The sequence below is a fragment of the Podarcis muralis genome, chromosome 6 (genome assembly GCF_964188315.1).
Source record: "Podarcis muralis chromosome 6, rPodMur119.hap1.1, whole genome shotgun sequence".
In the NCBI taxonomy this organism is placed as follows: domain Eukaryota; kingdom Metazoa; phylum Chordata; class Lepidosauria; order Squamata; family Lacertidae; genus Podarcis; species Podarcis muralis.
In genome coordinates this window covers 66,571,775-66,591,458 of record NC_135660.1, presented here as the reverse complement: position 1 = coordinate 66,591,458, position 19,684 = coordinate 66,571,775, and the positions used below count along the sequence as shown (strand labels likewise).

Sequence of the window (19,684 nt, the reverse complement as noted above, 5' to 3'; positions counted from 1 at the left end):
ATCCTAGTTCTAACTAAGGTGGAGATGTGAAGAGCCATGCATGCTCTTTCATCTCAGCAAGAGACACACACAAAGTTGTCTCCTCTCCCAAGGAAAGGCTGAAGAAGGAAATGAGGCCAACAACTCTGAGAGTATTGGTCTAAGGCAGGGGTCTGCAACCTGCAGCTCCGGAGCCGCATGTGGCTCTTTTACACCTTTGCCGCGGCTCCAGGGTGGAGGAGGAGGCGCATTGTGCACCCCGACACTCCCCACTGTGGCGAGTGCTGTAGTGGCTGTGACGTCGCATGGTGGCGGTGCGTGCGTTAGTCACGCACCGTCCCGACGTCACTTTCTCGCCCGCTACATTGTAAGGGGCATGTACGCTGGTCACTGCATTGAAAGGGGGCATGCACGCTGGTCACTGTTTTGAAGGGGAGTGAAGAACACACACACACAAAAAGGTAACTTGTTAATTTAACGTTTATTTCTATGAGGAGGAGTAATTCTGAGGGGTCAAACAAAGAAATAATAAAAAAGTGACAAAAAAGTTATTTTTATAATGACGAGTATTGCGGCTCCCAGTTTTTTCCCCTTCGGAAACGGGTCCAAGTGGCTCTTTTTGTCTTAAAGGTTGCAGACCCCTGGTCTAAGGGAAGATCAATAGGTTAAGTCTAGAAAGAAAGTCTAGGAAGGTTCCTCTCTATCTAGCCTTCCCGTGCAAGTATATCAGCGTACGGTGAAATTTCATCCCAACATACTGAAGCTGAGTTAGAGTACTGGAGTTATCTTAGAGCCAATTCTCTCTTTATATTTTGTATTTTGGTATGAATAGATAACTAAATACAGAAGATGTGGGTTTCCCTGTATATAGCCTGCATAGACACATACATGCAGAATTAGGTGTGTTTCTATTTTTAAAAATCCAGTCTTTCCCATAATTGTTTCTAATTTTATATTTGCATGCACACACCCTACATTCTGGATATGCATACATATTGTCATCAGATGTACTGTCTGAGTATAAAAAGTAAAATGAAAATCGGTTCTAAGATGCATCGAACAAGAGCAATGGGATAATCCATCCATGCTTGCCATGGACATTTACAGAATGATCAGGGCTCATATTTGACCTGATTTGAAAAGATTCATATAGCCCTTAGGCCTATGATGTCCTGCAAAATGGTGGAGAAATTGATTTCAGCATTTTCTTTTCCTTTCAAACTGATCTAACTGAATAATGGCTTCATGTTCAAAGGTGCAGGGAACAGCATTTTATTGCCAAGCACATTTATTTGTGACTGCTGCTTGACAGCAGAGACATTTTAGAGAGAAGCTTCTTAGGGCGTGCGTCTCCATTGCATGGACCTTTTGCAAAGACAATAACTAGCAACTACATTATTCTTTCTAGCTCAGCCTTAGTCCTGAGCTTACTTCTTTCGGCAAGTTTATCCAGCCTCTTTTGTGCAGAAATCTTTTGTGCAGAGGACAGGAGTAATCATAGATGTGCTTAAAGCATTTAATCAATGGCATAGATTGCCCACCAACATTTTCTGCAATAAGGCTGGGGGGGGGGGGATCTTATATGGCTGTGAGAATATTGGAATTCCTTCCACAAGCAATCAGGCAGACCCATGTGGGAAAGGGATTAAAATGTTTACATATTCACTTGTAGCAGCAAATTTAGGCAGCAATCATGCCACTGTTCTAATGTTTGATTCAAGCCATTGTTGTTGCTTTATTCTGTATGCTTTATTTCATGTCAGGCAACCGCTGGAATTACATGATCCTAGTCATACGTAGCTTCCAGTTTCTTCTTGTCTCCCAGACAAGGAGAAAAATCTTGTATATATTATTTCAGTAGAGCACTGAGAACGTGACAATAAGAAAGAGCAATCTGTTTTGCCCAATTTTGCAGGCCCCCTCCTGTGAGTGAAGGTGCACCCAAAGGAACTCACGTTGTTGTTGTAACTGCTGCTGCTTTGAATCAGACGATTATCTATTCCATTGTTTCAGGAAATGAAGACGGTAAGTAATACTGTCCCAGGTGGTCTAGTACGATACATGAATAAAAAGTACTTTTAAGGGAGAGGGGAGGGAACAAATGTCACTAATTTTTCTTTTCTTTGCTGCATTCCAGATGTGTTTGCTATTAATAACAGAACAGGTGTCATCTCTGTCAAAAACCCACTGGATTATGAAACCGTGAAAAGCTATTTACTTCGCGTGCAAGCAGACTCACTACAAGTGGTCCGCTCCAATTTACCTGTGCCATCCAAAAGCAAGTTACTTTCACCTTTTTTATTATTTCTTTGTGCATCTGGATATTTGAGCAAAAAGGTCATCTTGCTCTCCCCCTCCCCACCTCCCCCACCACTAATGCTGCACACATTACCTTAAGACTTAATCTGCCACTTTTTTTACATTGTTAGTTAATTCCTTCATGTGCTAAATTTGCCTAGCAATTTCAGATATAGTAGTACAAAGAGAGCCTCAAGTCACTACAACTTAATTCTACGATATTCTAAGAATATCTAGGACTCTTACTTATTTGGCTCTTACTGTGTGCTAACGATATGCCGTGTGTTGTTTGAAAATGTAATGACTGAATACTGCTGTCCTGGCGCATCGCCAACAGCTCTCTGGATGGCTTGCTGGTTGTAGGATGTAGGGTGGTTTCTGCACTGCCAAACATTTCATCCCTGCCCAGCCTCCTCCACATGTCAGTCTTTCTGAAGATTCAACACAGTTTGGTAAGACCATCACTACTACCACCATCAGGGTGACACAGAATGCCTCTCTTCCATGGAGTTGTAGTAGCATATGGCTAATAAAAGCCTATGTAGCTGTATACATAAGCAGTGGTGACTGCTGCCCATTGGGGTTGGTAGGCTGGAAGGCAGGGAGGCCAACAGTAGGTGGAGCCAGAGCCCCCTTGCCCTCATCCTCTTCCCTGCTGAGTTCTATAAGGCTAATGCTGAGACTAAAGAGGCTGACAGCTTCATCCTCTTGTCCGGTTGTAATTAAGAAGGTGGATGGGGTGTGGCCGAGAGCTGTAGTTGGTGGGGCAGTGTCCCATCCATACTAATGGACCAGCCTCCGCTGCTCATAAAGGATGTGCTTACTTTTTAAAAAATGTAATATTGTGTTTTTCTCTGAGGAAAATACTGCACAGTATATATGACCAAAGTGAGTGAGTGAGTGAGTGAGTGAGTGAGTGCGTGCGTGCGTGCGCGCACGAAATATTCTGTTTCCTATCCTTCATTTTAAAGGAAACACTTATGTGTTTCATGCATTCTTCTGTACCAATTTACACTCAGCTTCTGAAACCTGAAGCAATCTCGAGTTAGCAACTTTTCTAAAAGTTTCTTAGTACAAGAAACAAGTATTTAAATGGAAAGTGTGAATCATAATTAAAGCTGGAAGATTTGGTCAAATAATATAGCAATAAGTTCTGCATGAATACTTTATGAAAGAGTTTCTCCTGGTATGCAGTCAGCAAAGAATGGAAGTCTTTTAAACTTCTCAATAAGCATAATTAAATGTTCATGAAGCTAAATAAGAACAATACATTAATTGGTATCTTAAATTGATTAAAATTTATGGCCATTTAATTTATGAATATCTACTTGCTTCATCCCAATTAATTAAAGTTAATGGATTTAAGTAATAGAACAAGGAGATCATCTTCAAGTTTTAATTTGGTTGGATGGGCTTACTCTGTTCTTCTACAGCAGTGGGGTGGAATGCGTAGCCCTCAATATATTACTGGTCTCTAAACTCCAGTCGGCTACAATCAGCATGACCACTGGTCAGAGATGATGGGTGCTGTAGTCCAGCAGCATATGAAGGGTTGCAGGTTAGACAGAGGAAATAATGCACATTTCTGCCTTTCTGAAAACATTTATCTCTCTGCAGACACAGTTTTCTGTGTGGCTTTTCTTCTTCTTTTGGTGTATTTTAATTACAAGTCTAAGTTGTGATATGAAATGTTTTGTAATGCCACATCTGCCTTCCAGACTACAGAAGTGAACTGTAATCAAATCTTGGAATTATACATTTACTATGGCAGAATGGGATAGCTATTGACATAGTGGACTATTGCTCCATTATAAGGACGTCATGCAATTAACTGAAGGGGCCACAGTTCAATAGGAGAGGACACGTTTTCTATGCGAAAGGTCCCAGGTTCAATCCCTGACATCTTTAAGTAGGGCTGGAGAAGACCTTTGGCTGAAGCTCTGGACAGTTGCTGCCAGTAGATAATGCTGAGGTAGATGGGGACTGGTGTCATGGGGACATGCCTCAGTACATGGCAGTTTCGTAGGTCCCTGAAAAGTGGCAAAAAAGATTGCTCCGTTTCAGAGCAATGATGTTTCCATCATAAGATATGCTGCTAGTTGGATAGGGATGTAGGGGGAAACTCTAAGGGGCACAGCATGTCTCATAAGCAATTGTTTGAATTAATCCAGCCTTCCCATTTGTCTCTGAGTCATAATAACCATGAACCAAAATACTGGGAGTCACGGCAACATGTCTTCTGAGAACATCAAAACACTTGGCTAATCAGACTTCCAAATAATAATGAATTGCAGGGCAATTAAAATAAATTTTGTGATGAAGACAACTTGAATGTTATTGATTCCATTTTATGTTTTTGCTTCAGGGCATATCCTTGTAATGTTTCTCATTTTCATAGGCAGTATGCCAGAAATGATCCCAAAGACTGATGTGAGTGAGTGCACCTCTTATTAAAATTAGCATTCACAGAAAATATCACTCATCGCACACAGCTGCTAGCTCTTCCATAGCAAAGAAAGTCTGTGTTATTTCCTTGGGTGTCCCTGAAAGGCCCCAGTGGTTAAATAGCTTAAGATTCCTCCAACCCACAGAGCTGAGTTTAGAAAATGGAAGGCCATTTTTTTAATATATAAAAAATCTCTATTATCAGAAACATATTTTAATTAAGTAAAGCACTATTTTGAAGTATTTTGTTCCTTATTCAGCCAGTTTTAGAAAGTAAAACAATAACAGTTTTCTTTCAGTCAGTGGCTGTCTGCCAAAACAGCCTCAGCTCTGCACTTTTAGTAGGGAAAAATCTCTCAGCTTCAATATTTCTTTTCCTTTTCCATTTTAAGTCCAATACCTCTTTATCAGTAAAATGATAACAGCACCATCTATATGCATTTTATGGTTCTATTTTTTGTTTTATCGTTTCCATTGTTCTGCTACCTTTTGTTTTCCAGTACTGTTTCAGATTGTGAACATGGCTTTTTGAGGCTATTTATTCCCAGAGGCTCAATGTTAAAAATCAGTACATATTGATTGTAAAGTATGGCTGCCTTAAACAAACACTTGTTGGGTCCATGAGGTGTTTGTCACTTTCATTTCTTCATTCACCAGAGTCAAAATGAATGCAATATTATTTACAACTATGAAGCATGTAAATACTTTAAAGATGATGTGATGTTTGTGAACTGTCCACCAGCCCTGTTTCACTTTCTTGTATTTCCCCACCTACTTTGGAAATTCATATATGGTGTGTTGAAAGATCCGCAGAGTTTATCATCATACGAGCCATGTTCCATTCTTGATGTGTCTTATAGAAACTGTCAAAAGCGTATGACACAAGAGTTCTTATCATATATAAATAGCTGCTTCTTTCTCTCATTCATATATATATATATATATATATATATATATATATATATATATGATGGATGTACCTAAATGCTAATGATCTTCCAGACAAGATCAGAAGACAAATCTTGACACGCTTATAATTCATCTGGAGCTGGTAATTGGAAGAAGAGAAACAACAACAACATAAGGCGGAGATGGCACCACTGACAGGCAAAAGAGAAGAACAAACGTTAGGTGCTAGAAATATGGTTCATTCCAGGCCTGCCATGTTTTGGGGTGAAATCCATCTTCAAGGGCATGTTTCTACCAGCAGCTGCAATGGATGGATTCTACAGTCACTGCAGTAACCCTTGCATTTGAGAATTCCTGCTGGACACATGCCCCTGAGGAAGAATGGGAAGAAGACTCTTGAAACCTATCACTTCCACAGAAGTTGACCACAAACATCTTACCCCACTTAAAATGTTGAGCCCGCAAATGAAAAGAATTTGAGGCAGAAAGCAAAAATCTATAATTTTGAAGGGAAAAAGTTAGAAGTCCACCTTAAAACAATGGTGGTAGGCCACTGTGAGTAGTGGGCAGAGCCAAAGACACCACTCATCTTCTCTCCATTAAGTTCCTCACCACCCAGCACTGCTTCCTTCTCTTTTTAATAAGAGAGAAGCAGTGTGGCATGGAGATAGGGTGAAGCATCTCTCACACGCTGCAGATATCCATCCATGCAACATACCAAAAAAATGGGGGCCTTTTGGAAGTGTGGATCCAGTTGGATCTGTGCTTTGAAAGCGCCGTGCTAGATACTACAACATGTGAGTGTCACTTTAAGAGAATGCACCTGGCACTTACTCATAATAAATAATATAAGACACACTCACCTGAGGGGAAAGAAAGAGCATTGCAGTGAAGTGGAATGGAGAATTTCAGGAAACCAAAGCAATGTGTGAAGGAGAAGCTTGGAAAGCAAAAGAAGAACAAAGAGATCTAAGAGGATAGAAGAAAAGTGTGACAAGATAATATATTTTTGTAAGCATTATACCTTACTAAAGCCATGGCATTAGGGAATTATTATTATTACAGTCACAGTCAGGTGTTTGCATTCTGGAGAGGCCTGACAGAGAATCTAGTACCTTACGGCTTAGTAATGCAATCTGATTCACACCACTGGGGTTGTATCCTACTAGTAGATCACAGTGTTGTCCCATATTCTAGAGAGTTGAAACGGAGGGGTTTTGTCGCATATTTTCTCATATTTAATTCTTACAGTACCCCAAAAATAAGGTGGCTGTTTATATTTCAACTCAGTTCTCATGACCCCTCAGGTATAATGCTTGATGGTTGCTTATTGTACGACTGCTGACAGTAGTTGTCACAGTTTATTATCTTTTCTTGAATTATCACTCCTGTTACATATGACACCCAACTTTAGCAGTCTTTGGCAGAGATTCAGTGGAAGAAGCCTCCAGGCTGTTCTAGTGTCACTCTGAAAATGGTCATGGATACAAATAGATGGCTGAAAAATAAGTCCTCAAAGATAAAGGTGTTGCCAGTTGGCAGATGATGCCTAGTGGAAACTTCATCTTCGGTAAATGTTACCTTTGATCACTATCTTCTTTTTGCTGTTGTGTCAGCTGTAGACTAGGAGGTTGTTTATAGCTATAGGATGTTTACAGAGAGAATGCATCTTCTCTTCTGTTTTATCACCTCAAAGAGCAATTGCCATGCTCAAGAACTAAGCAATAGAGGTGATGAGTATTTCTCAGGTGGATAATCATATTGTGAAAAAGGTGTTTAGTTTCCCTACCACCACTTTTAAGTTGAAATGAGGCAGCTTTACTGTTTAGTGCCTTTTAAGAAATGTGTGCTGTTTTAAAGTTTCTATTTCATGTGTGTGTGTGTGTGTGTGTGTGTGTGTGTGCGTGCGTGCGCGCGCGCGCGCGCATGCTATTTCAAAGTTTCTATTTCATAGATAGATTAGATAGATTTATGATGGTACAGGTAAAGGTAAAAGATAAAGGACTCCTGGATGGTTAAGTCCAGTCAAATTCGACTATGGGTTGCGGCACTCATCTGCACTTTCAGGCCGAGGGAGCCGGCATTTGTTGGCAGACAGCTTTCTGGGTCATATGGCCAGCATGACTAAACCGCTTCTGGCACAATGGAACACCATAATGGAAGCCAGAGTGCATGTTTACCTTCCCACCACAGCAGTAGCTATTTATCTACTCGTGCCAGTATGGGGAACCTGCAATCCTGCCATCAGTGTTGTTAGACTACAGCTCCCATCATCCCTGACTGTTGGCCGTGCCAATTAGGGCTGATGGGAGTTGTAGTCTAAAACCTTGGGGCACACTTTCCCCACCCTCCCCACTTTAAATGAAGAGATGTGATGAAAAAGCTAAGCTACTTTCTAAGATTATGTGTAGCAATTTGCATTATTTCCAGGACATCTGGAATACTTTATTCACGTGTATGAGAACTACATATATCACCCCACTAAGCAGCAGCAGGGCTCAATAGCAGGAGTTCACCATACAACATTAGTGGAAGCAAGTTTATAATTCCTTGTTGGTACCGGCTCTGCATTAAAATCACCCCACTCACAAAAGCATCTTTCTGCCTGTTGCTCTATGGAATCCGTGGGCAGCTGGACCTTGTGAGAGAAGTGGAGAGGGAAAAGTAGAAGGCAGTATCCTTCCTTGGGCCCTCCATCTGCTCACAGACACAGAAAGCCTTGGGGTTAGTTTAAAAGGGGCACAATACAGAGATTAAAGGTCTTTATTCTCTACCACGCTTGCTTTTAGAGCTAGGGAGCCTGCTCTTATTCAGAGCAGATGCTTCAGGGACAAAACAGCTCAGCTAATAATGAGGTAGAATTCCACTCCACCCTTTGAGTTGTATATCTGCAAGATCCCTGCCAGTCTTTTAACCATGAGTTTAAAAACTCTTGCTTTTGCTGCAACAGACTGACCTGGCTACCTTTCTGGAAAGCCTTTGTCAGTTTAACTAAGACCGTAAGTCAAGTTTGTTTTATTTTTCTCCAGCTAATTTGGTTCTGTTATGTAGCTGTGTCAAACTTCAGCTGTCTGCAACTTGTAGGAGGCATGGAAATAGCTGAGTGCGGCAATATCTTATCACGTGACAGATTTAAGAACATAAGGGAAGCCCGATCAGGTCAATGGCTCATCTAGTCCAGCATCCTGTTCTCACAGTGGCCGACCAGATGCCTATGGGAAGGCAACGAGTAGGAGCTTAGCACAACAGTAGTCTCTCCACCTGTGATTCACAGTAACTGCTATTCAGAGGCTTACTGCCCCCAGCACTGGAGGCAGAGCATAGACATTGTGACCAGTATCCATTAGTAGCCTTACCCTCCATTAATTTGTCTAATCCTCTTTTCAAGCTATCCAAGTTAGTGGCCATCGCTGCTTTAACTAAATATCATCAGAAGAAGTAGGAATAAGACATAGGTTGGCAGCAGCCACATGTTTTAAGGTAATATGCAGTTTTCCAACAGTATCAGAAGTAAAAAATGAAAAGGAGTGGGTGATTTCAAACAGTACCATTCTGCTTGTGCAACACATTTTTGGGGGAAACCCTTGAGAGCAGATTTGGGGAGAGGGAATGCAGGGGTTATAGGGAGAAGGAGAGAAGGTGGCCTGCCTTTTGCTGCTTCTGGCAAGACATTCAATATCACCCATTAACATGTTGTAGCTCTTGTTTATTAAATTGTACTACATTGTAATTATTTTGCACTCCCTTTATTATGTCAAAATGGTCCGTGTATTGAAGTTTAGTTATAGACAAATGTATTTACATTTACCAGATTAAACTAGTGATTGATTGTTTAAAAGGCAGGCGGGTGATGAACTGAAATAACAGGTAAGATTTGTCATTAAATTATTGTGATCTACGTGGCTGAAGCCAGGTTTTTAAGGCAGAAATTGAGCTTAGCAATAGATGGGTTTATTTTACCTGCCAATATGCAAGAACATCCTGGCAGATCATTAAGGGCAGAACTGCATAAATTATTACTGATGCCCATCCAATTTATATTGCTCACATACAGTTTAATTAAAGCGGCCTTTGTAATAGAAATAACTGTCTACTTTTAACCTACTGTGGAAAAGAACAGGTGCTCCATTCTTTTTCTGCTGAGCATTCCTCTGAGGGAGGAGCAACCAAAAGTAGTGTTCGCCTAATGCCATGGAGCTTGGTAAATATTTCAGTTCAACTGCATATAGACTGAGGGCTTGGGCAGGACAGTAGGTTAATGAGCCCACAGTGACTACAAATGTTATTTAATGGTCGTTGGCCAAGTGGTCAAGCACTTGATTCCTGTCTGTGGGTACCGGTAATTTCTGAATATCTAGGAAATATCTGGGTGGTCCTGAAAGAGGACATGCCTCCCCTTTCTCCACCTCTAGCTAAGCATGGATGTATTCTAGGTCTCTCTGTGAAAATAAACAACAGAATTGCAGATTGAGTCATAGAATGAGTCCAACTAGGAAAGATCTGGGGAGAGAGAGCTTTAGAGGCTCTGTAATCTAGTAGCATTTTGGGGTGCTCACTGCCTCCTTCTGGAGATCTGATGTTGGCAGTAAATCTGGCGTTTTGGTGTGTAACCACCTATTCTTTACTCAGCTGTTACAAGATACCATAGGCCTCCAGTAGGGATGGAGGAGATAATTTATTCAGTTTGCATTCAAATATGCATCTACCAAACTCTCAGTTTCCTAAACAATGCGCAAGCTGAAACACAGCCACCCTTCAGAACATTTCTCCAAATTTTGCAATGCTGTTCTCCAGCCAAGTAATGTGTGCATAAATGCATATACTAGGATAAAGTGTGCATAAAATGCACATTAGTTAAAAGAGCATTCCAAGGAAATTTGTTTTGCAAAAAATGTGCATATTAGGCAAAATTACCTACCAAAAAAAGTCTACTTTAGGAGAAATTTGTCCTAAAATGCTGATCAATTTTCATGAGGACTTTTAAAGCACAGAAATGTGGAGAACTGAGCTTAAGATAGGAAAAATGAGAAACTGGAATTGACAGATTAGTCTGTCTGTCATCTCCAGTCACCTCCCTTCTCAGGGAAACCAAATATAGGTAGGCACTGCACCCCTGAAATCTATCACCATGAAGAGAAATAAGGTGTGAATAATGAAGTATAAAACTATTCTTGATATATTACAATATTGCCTGTTTAAAACCTATCATTGTCCTTTCTGAGCCTCACCTTTATCTAGTGCAAAATGCCTCTATCTTGGAAGCATTCACCATGCTTTTTTGTTTTAAAAAAGAGAAAAAGGTCAGATATAGTGAAGAAGAAATGAGCTGTGGGTAAAGCAAGTCAAGAGCTAGTGCAGCAGAGTGTCTAAGATTCTGAGTTGGGAAATCTCTGGTTGTAATCTCACCTCAGTTGTGAATTACACGACTTCAGGCAAGCTACAATTCTCTCAGTCTCCACTCCTCTGCAGGATAATAGTACCAGCATGTATTTCAAGCTGTTATAGTGAGTTCTGAGATGAGATAATGTATGTGAAGTACTTTGAATATTTTGAAGTCCCAAATAAAAGTTAAATATTTATTATTGCTTTTGCCATTACATGGGGTGGATCTAAGGAACTGTGAGCAGAAGGAGAAAATATATTACTGCCGTTATGTGAACTCTTGAATAAGTGCTAGTCTCACAGTGATGAGAAATATAGTGGAGAAAGAAAATTCATGTGATAGCAAATAAACTTCAGTGGACCATTAAAAAACACCTCATGAAAAGAGTTTTGTGAGTGGAAGAAATCTAGGTTTGGCCTCACTTTACTCACACAGCATGTTTCCACTTCATCAGAAACAGCCCTTACTGAAGAGGAAGACATTTTCCACTAGCAAAATAGCACTCTTGGTTTTAAGCCAATGTTTCTAGAGTAGCCGGTAAAATAATGCGGGATTGTAGAGGGCAATAAGGGAGAGTTTGCAGTTTCTTCATTTGTAAGGGTTGAATAGTTTCTGTATTGAAAAGAAAGCCCAATATTTAAAACATAAATGCCCATTCAGATGTTCCCCCTCACATGATTAATGACTGCATGTGAGGGTATAAATATGGGCCTCACGCACTGATCCCACACTGATCCCAAGCTGTTGTCTATCAGTTTCACCTCTCTGCCATTCATGTGTTGAGAGATGTATCTATAGGGGAGAGACTCCTATTCACAGGTAGACTCCCATCAAGATGTAGAACCCCGAAGTGAAACTCGCATTCTGCTTCCACACAATGATTGATTGAGGGATAACTCATGGAGGGGGCTAAAGCTTCCATGCTGGAAAACAAAACAAAACAAAATCCTGGGGGAGTGGGGCAGGATTATGCTAGCTTACTTTCCTCCATATGTCTCAATAACTTTAGAATAGCACCTGCTCCTATGTGCATAACTGTACCCTTCACCTCCCTAACCTCATGCTGGATTCCATTTCATAGTTGAGAGTGACACAAAAGTCTGTTGTAAATTTTTCCATATAGATATTTATTAATTTTCAGAAAGAAAAAAGAAAAAGACAAAAAACAAACATGACAAACATAAAGATAACAGCAAAACACAAAGTAAACACACAATATATACTACAAAAAGTTATCACCTATCGAATTAACATTATCATCTCTTTTTGGACTTCCTTCAGCCCGCCCGTAAATCTTCCGCAATACAAATCAAAGATACACATTGCCTGGTTTGTATTGTCATTATACATTCCTCTTCCTCTATTTTCCTTAGAACAATACCTCTTAGTCTTTCACAGTGCTTCTCTGAATCCCCTTAACGTTATTTGGCCTTTACTAATACATTCCAGGTAATCTGCATATTTCTCCCAATCCTTGATGAACTTTTGGTCTCTTAGGTGTCTGATCTTTCCCGTTAATCTATCCAAGTCCGCGTAATCTGATAACTTCACTCTCCACTCCTCTATTGTTGGCATTTCCTTTTTTTTCCACTTCTGAGCAAGAACTATCCTTGCTGCTGTGACTGCGTAGTACACAAATTTATGGTCTTTCTTCTTAATTTCGTTCCCTAAGATCCCTAACAGAAAGATTTCGGGTTTTTTAATAAATGTGTACTTTAACACCTTCTTTAGTTCAATATACACCTCTTCCCAAAATTCTCTCACTTTCCCACACTCCCACCACATATGGTAGAAGGCACCCTCCTTCTCCTCACATTTCCAACATTTGTTATCTACTTTATACATTTTCGATAATTTTGCAGGTGTTATGTACCACCTGTAAAACATCTTCATGACATTCTCTTTCACCGTCATACATGCAGTAAAGTTCAGGCCTTCTTTCCATAGGTTCTCCCAATCTTCGAATTGTATAGCATGGCCTACATCACTAGCCCACCGAATCATTACTGTCTTCACTTCTTCATCTGCCAAATTCCAATCCAACAAAATCTTATACATTTTAGATATTATTTTCACCTCATTGTTTATGATTTCCGTCTGAAATTTTGACTCTTTGTCTGCATACCCTCTCTCTTTAGTCTCTTTTCTGAACATCTCATTAACTTGGAGATGGTGCAACCAATCGTACACATACTCCTTAACCTGCTCATACGGTTTTACTTTCCATTTCCCCTCCTCTTTCATTAACAGCTGGTCATATGTTGCCCAGTCACCTCTCATGTTGGTTTTCTTAAGGCTCATCATTTCAAGGGGTGAGAGCCAGTGCGGGATTTTAGGTTCTAATATATTTTTATACCTTTCCCATATTTCAATGAGTGGACCTCTGAAAGTATGATTTTCAAACCCCTTGTGTACTTTCCTCTTGCCGCACCACAGGTAGGCATGCCAACCGAACCTGTTGTCGAAGCCCTCTAAATCGAGTAGCTCCTTGTTCTCTAGTTTGACCCAGTCTTTTATCCAACAGAGGGATGATGCCTCATAGTATAATCCCAAATCTGGTAGGGCAAAGCCTCCCCTTTCCCTCCTATCTGTCAGCAGTTTAAATTTTATACGAGGTTTTTTGCCCTGCCAGATGAATCTTGATAACACTTTTTGCCATTCTTTAAACATTCGGGTCCCTTTGATTATAGGAATAGTCTGGAATAGAAATAGTACCCTCGGTAGTACGATCATCTTAATAGTATTGATCCTACCCCAGAGGGACAATCTCAGTCCTCCCCATACTTCCAAATCCTTTCTTATTTCTTTCCACACTGGCTCATAGTTATTTTTGAATAAATCTATGTTTTTAGGTGTGAGCCAAATCCCTAAGTATTTCACTTTCTTGACCACCTGTATCTGTGATTGGTTCTGGATTATTTCTATTACATTTTGATCCATATTCTTTACCATCATCTTTGTTTTCTTCTTATTTAATTTGAAGCCTGCTATTTCCCCAAATTGGTCAATTTCCTTCAAGATTTCTTCAATTGTAACTATTGGATCCTCCGTCATTATTACTAAATCATCCGCGAATGCTTTGGTCTTATAGGCATGTTGTCCAATTGTTATTCCTTTGATTTTCTCATTTTGTCTAATTGAATTCAGAAGTACTTCCAATACCGTTATAAATAGCAGCGGGGAGAGTGGGCATCCCTGTCTTGTGCCTTTCTGTATCTTTATTTCTTCTGTCACGATGTTATTTATGATCAGTTTAGCTCTTTGTTCTCTATATATTGCTTTCACCCCATTAAAGAAATCTCTACCCACTTCCATATGTTCTAGGTTCTTCAACATAAAATCCCACGCCACATTATCAAACGCTTTTTCCGCGTCTACAAACATCATTAGCGCCTGTTTGTCCATCCTATCCGATAGAAATTCTAGCATGTTAATTATATTTCTTATATTGTCCCTCATGTGCCTGCCTGGAAGAAACCCAGCCTGATCTTTATGAATAGTTTCTACCAGTAGGGACTTCAATCTTCTTGCCAGAATTCCTGCGAAGATTTTGTAGTCCGTATTCAATAGTGAGATTGGCCTATAATTTTTAACCTGGGTTAGATCTGCATCCTGCTTCGGGATGAGAGTGATGAACGCCTCTTTCCAGGTCTCCGGGATTTCCCCTTTTCTTAAGATGTTATTCATAATCTCCTTCAGGGGATTCACAAGTACAGATCTCATCTCTTTGTAATAGCCCGCTGTGAATCCATCGGGTCCCGGAGCTTTCCCTCTTTTCAGATCTTTAATTACCTCCTCTATCTCTTCTATTTCAATTGGCTCATTTAGTCGTTGTTTCTTATCGATTGGGATTTTCTGCACCATTTTATCTTTCAGGAATCTTTCTATCCTCCTTAAGTTGTTTCTTTCTTTATTTTTATAAAGGCTTCTATAGTAATCAAAAAACTCTTTCCTAATTTCTTTTGGATCAGTAACCTCTTCTCCCTCTTTTATAATTCTGTTTATTGTACCTTGCTCCTTTCTCTTCTTAATTTGCCGCGCAAGCCACTTTCCCGATTTATTTGAGAATTCAAAGTTCTTTTGTCTTAGTTTTTTGATATTCCATTCTACTTCTCTATTTAGTATCGAAGCAAATTGGGCTTGCAAGATTTTGATATTTTGTTTTGTTTTCTGACAGTTGGGTTTCCGAATTAATTTCTGTTCGCTATCCATAATCTGCTTTAGTATTTCCTCTTTTCCTTTTTCTCTGTTCTTGTTTTTAATCGCATTCTGTTGGATAAAGTATCCTCTTATTACCGCCTTACTAGCATCCCAGACTGTATTAATATTTGTACCTTTGTCCCAATTGTCCATAAAGTATTCTGATAGCTTTTTAAGCGCATTTTCTACAATTCTCTGATCGTTTAGGAGGTAATCTTTTAATCTCCATCTGAAGGTTCTGCTCTCATAGCTCTCTAGTTCCCATTCTATCGGGCTATGGTCAGAGATTACTCTCGGTTTTATTTCAACTTGTTTAACCCTGGGGCACAATTCACTTGATATCCAGACCTGGTCAATCCGTGACATCGAATTGTGCGGCTCAGAGTGAAATGTATATTGCTTATCCAGTGGATGTCTAAGACGCCAAATATCCATCAAATTACAGTTTTTCACCATTGAAAAAAATGATTTTGGTAATTTCCCTTCTTTACTTACTCCTTCCCTAAGTTTATCCACTTCTAGAGAGACTACACCATTCATGTCCCCCATTAAGATGATTCTCTGATCCATATATTCCAAAATTTTCCCTTCGAGATATTTATAAAAATCAGTCTTATTGTTATTTGGTGCGTAGATCCCAATCACGATCAAACTCTCGCCTTGCCAATTAATCCGGATAGCCACCATCCTCCCCTCTTCATCTTTAAATATTTGTTTGGCTTCAATCTTTTTATTGATATACAGTACGACCCCCCTTTTCTTTTCTCTGTCAGAGGACTCAAATTCAATTCCCAATCTTTTGTTAATTAACAGCCTTTTGTGTTTTTTAGCCACATGCGTCTCTTGAAGACAGATGATATCCAGCTTTTTCTTTTTCAAGAATTGCTCAATTTTATTCCTCTTTTTTTTCTCATTCATTCCGTTAATATTCCAACTTAGAATTTTTAATCCCATAGTGCCTAACAATCACCTAATTTTTCTCTTTCTCTCTTTTTTTTCCTTTTCCCTTTCCCCTTTTCCCCTCCCTTTTTTCCTCTCTTTTCCCCTTGTTAGTTTTCTGTGCTTTCTTCCTCCCCTTCTTCTTCTGCCTCCTCGTCTGAACCGCTTTCGTTCACTTCTTGTTCGTCCTCTGTTCTTATATTTCTAGGTGATCCTCCCTCTGCTTCTCTTGCTCCACCCTCCTCTGATTTCAGCTCTTTATACTTCCTCAAAAATTTCCCAGTTTCTTCTGGGTTTGATAATCTATGCCTTTTACCTCTATATTCAAATGATATTCCTTCAGGGTACTCCCATCTGAATTCAATTCTATTCCTCTTCAAAGTCTGTGCTAGTGGTTTATAGGGGTCTCTTCGTTTAAGTAATCTAATTGGGACATCTTTAAAGATAATTATGTAGTTTCCCCCTATGTTCAATCTTTTTTCCCTGTTCTTTTGCAGTATCCTATTTCTTACTTCCTTGTCCCTAAATGTAATCAAACAGTCGCCTGTAAGTTTTTTCCCTTTTGTTGTTTTTACGCGCATTCTAAATGCGCTCTGCACCTTTCCGGCCATTTCTTCTACTGATACATCCATCCAGACCGCAAGCTCTCTTATCAGTCTTTCCTTAATATTCTCCCCTTGTGTCTCCGGGATGGCTCTTAACCTAAGGTTCGCCTCCCTCTGTCGGAGTTCATTCATTGCTATAACATCTTTTATCTCCTCTTGTGTTTTATTTAAATCCGACATTTCAGCTTTAATTCTTTCCTTTTCCCGTTTAATATCCTTTAGTTCTAATTTTGTCTTCTTCATCACTTCCTCTACATTTTGCGTTCTTCTGTATATTTCTTTTATCTGGCCTTTAAGTTCGTTTACTGTTTCGTCAATCTTTCTATCCATATTTCCAATTTTATTATCTACCTGCTCTAGCTTCTGCTCTAAATTGTTTTGGCTCTGTTTGATTTCCACTAGCATCTTCATAATGTCTGCCTTAGAGTCTGTTTCTTGTTTAGATCCCCTCCTTTCTCCGGGGGTCCCCCCATTTGTACCTTTCTTTACCGTATATGACATCTCGTGTTCTTATATTTTCCTTATTCCCCCCTTTCCATATACCACCTTCACTTATACCTTCCACCTCCAATTTTACCTCTTTACTATTTATTCTGCATAAAATCACCACCCTCCGCTCAAATATTTACCAACATTTACCACTCATCCAATATTTCCCCAGCAGGGTCTTTTTACCGCTCAGAGCGGCTCCCCAGTCAAGTAAGCCGAAGGTCCGAAATTGGTTAAGAAAAAAGTAGGGTGGGATAGGATGAGAATGAAAGGGGAGAGGCAGAAGAACGGGGGGGGGAGTAAATAAGTTGTAAGTTCAGTCTCAGTCTTGCCACTAGAGGTCACCAAGTCTTCTTCACCACGACTCTGTTTCCCAGGGCGTAGCAATATCCTGCTTCAAAAGCATCCAGTCTTTCCTGTCTGTCAAACAGTCCTGAAGGGCAAATAGGAGGGGGGGTACTCATTTACAGTGAGACCAGAGTATATATATATTTTCCCCGCCACAGGAGTGGATGTGGTTATGCTCTTTCCCTTATCTTCCTTCCTCCTTAAAGTCTTTCTCAGTCCATCACGCTCCGGGGTCTTTTAATAGTAATGGAGCCTTCTCTTCCGGTCGCCTTCTCTCTGCGTTTTAAGTTCAGGAAGAGGGAGAAGTGCTCCTTTCATCTATTTCAGCCTCTGTTCCTCAAGGACTCCTCATTGTACCAGTTTGTCCTGATCTCCTCTTTCCTCCCACAAGCCTTTTAATACTAAGTCTTTACTTTACTTAGTTACTTTTTGCAAGGGAGATAAGCAAGGAGAAAAACAAAGTATCCGCCAAGGCAACTCACTTTCACTTTTCCCAGCACTGGAGTCGCGCTGTGTCAAGCAGATTCCGTTTTCGGGCTGAACTCCGTTTGCTTCTTCGTTTATTTTCTGACTTCCTTGTTGGTATTTTCGCCAAAATTAAAGTTCTTTAAGTCAGAGTTCTTTTAAGTGAGAGCACCGCGCTTTCACCACAAGCTCGGGGCTTCGCTAAATGGAGGTCGGCAATGGCTTCCCTCGACCGCTGAGCAACGCCGCCGTACTCTTCGCTTCAATTTTGGAGCTACCTGACGGTTGCGCCGCTCGCTTTTCGTCGCTACGGGAACCAGGTTCTCTGGACACCCTCCAGAGACGTTTTCGGGGGGTTTCCGCGCCCTGAAACACCCCCTAATCCTCCAAAATAGCCCGGGGTTTCCCTCTCGGTAAAACCCCCGCTTGTAACGCGATCGCGCAGCACCGGAAGTCCTCCCAAAAGTCTGTTGTAAATTAGACTTTATAGATAGATTAGATGTGTTTATGTCACACATGGTGTTTTTGCAGTTGCCTCCACGATCAAAACAAATACATTCCTATCTGCTTGTGTGAAGAATGAGATCTGGGATTCTAACATCTGTTAGCCCAGACTGGAAGACAAACCAATGGCTATATTTTGACATATTAATTCTTCCATTATAGTCAGCTGCTGGTTGCTTGGGAGCTTCTTAGCAGGAAAGAGTTAAATAATGAGTGACTCACAGATGCTGTGCTCTCAAGCTGCCAAACCAATGAAATATATGCCATGTATAAAAATGAACTGATGAACTGAAATGAAGGTGTTAATGAAATTAAATGTCATCAAAGTTAAAGCTGGAAGGTAGATTGATTTATGTAGATAAATAACTATATGGACTAAAGGCTTTAATAGTTTAATGTCAGAAATTAGAAGACACAGAAATAACAGAATAATTTTAATTATGCAGAGGAAGGGATATCTTGACATTTGAATAAATATACTGAGCTAAGTAGACTAGTAGTGTTGAAAACACTTCTTGTATGCTCCAGTTTCAGCTTTTTTCCTATGACCTGGAAGTACTGAAAGCTACCAAACCAAGGCCTGCCAGTTGCCTTTCACGGTAACATTTTAGCTAGCTTAGCTTAAAAAGAAGAAGAAGTTGAAAGTGGATTTAATTCTCTCTCAACTTTTAACAGAAAACATAAATAGAAGTTATAATGCAGTTCACTTATTATTTCCTGTTGCAGAACATGACATAAATGTTCAGCGACATGACCTGATCGGCCATTCGTATTTGACTTGGGTCATGTCTGGCTAAGCCTTGAAAGGGCTTCTCAGTCTTTTGGCTAAGGTGAAGTGCTGCTTCTCAGTCGGTAGAGCATGAGACTCTTAATCTCAAGGTTGTGGGTTCAAGCCCCACAATGGGTGAAAGATTCTTGCATTGCAGGGGGTTGAAATAGATGATATTTATGGTCCCTTCATTTCAACGCTACAATTCTGTGATTCTAGCAGAGCCTCTTTTGTGATGGTACATACTGGTCCAAAGTACCATTACTCCTGTTTTTCCGTGCCTGTGGGAGCCATTATGTGCTAGCAGCCCACAGTACGTTTATCAAAAAATGAGTCCAGCCACCTTTTACC

At 40.2% G+C, this 19,684-nt stretch overlaps 1 protein-coding gene across 7 annotated transcripts in view; it reads left to right on the top strand.

Moving 5' to 3' along the window:
- The window catches only part of PCDH15 (protocadherin related 15), a 621,509-nt gene that overhangs the window by 529,518 nt on the left and 72,307 nt on the right, over window positions 1-19,684 (top strand). For all 7 annotated transcript variants that reach the window (XM_077930491.1, XM_077930494.1, XM_077930496.1 and 4 more), the window contains 2 exons: window positions 1,895-2,004; window positions 2,117-2,257. In XM_077930491.1, coding sequence (XP_077786617.1) covers window positions 1,895-2,004; window positions 2,117-2,257 — 251 coding nt within the window. The remainder of the gene's footprint in view (window positions 1-1,894; window positions 2,005-2,116; window positions 2,258-19,684) is intronic.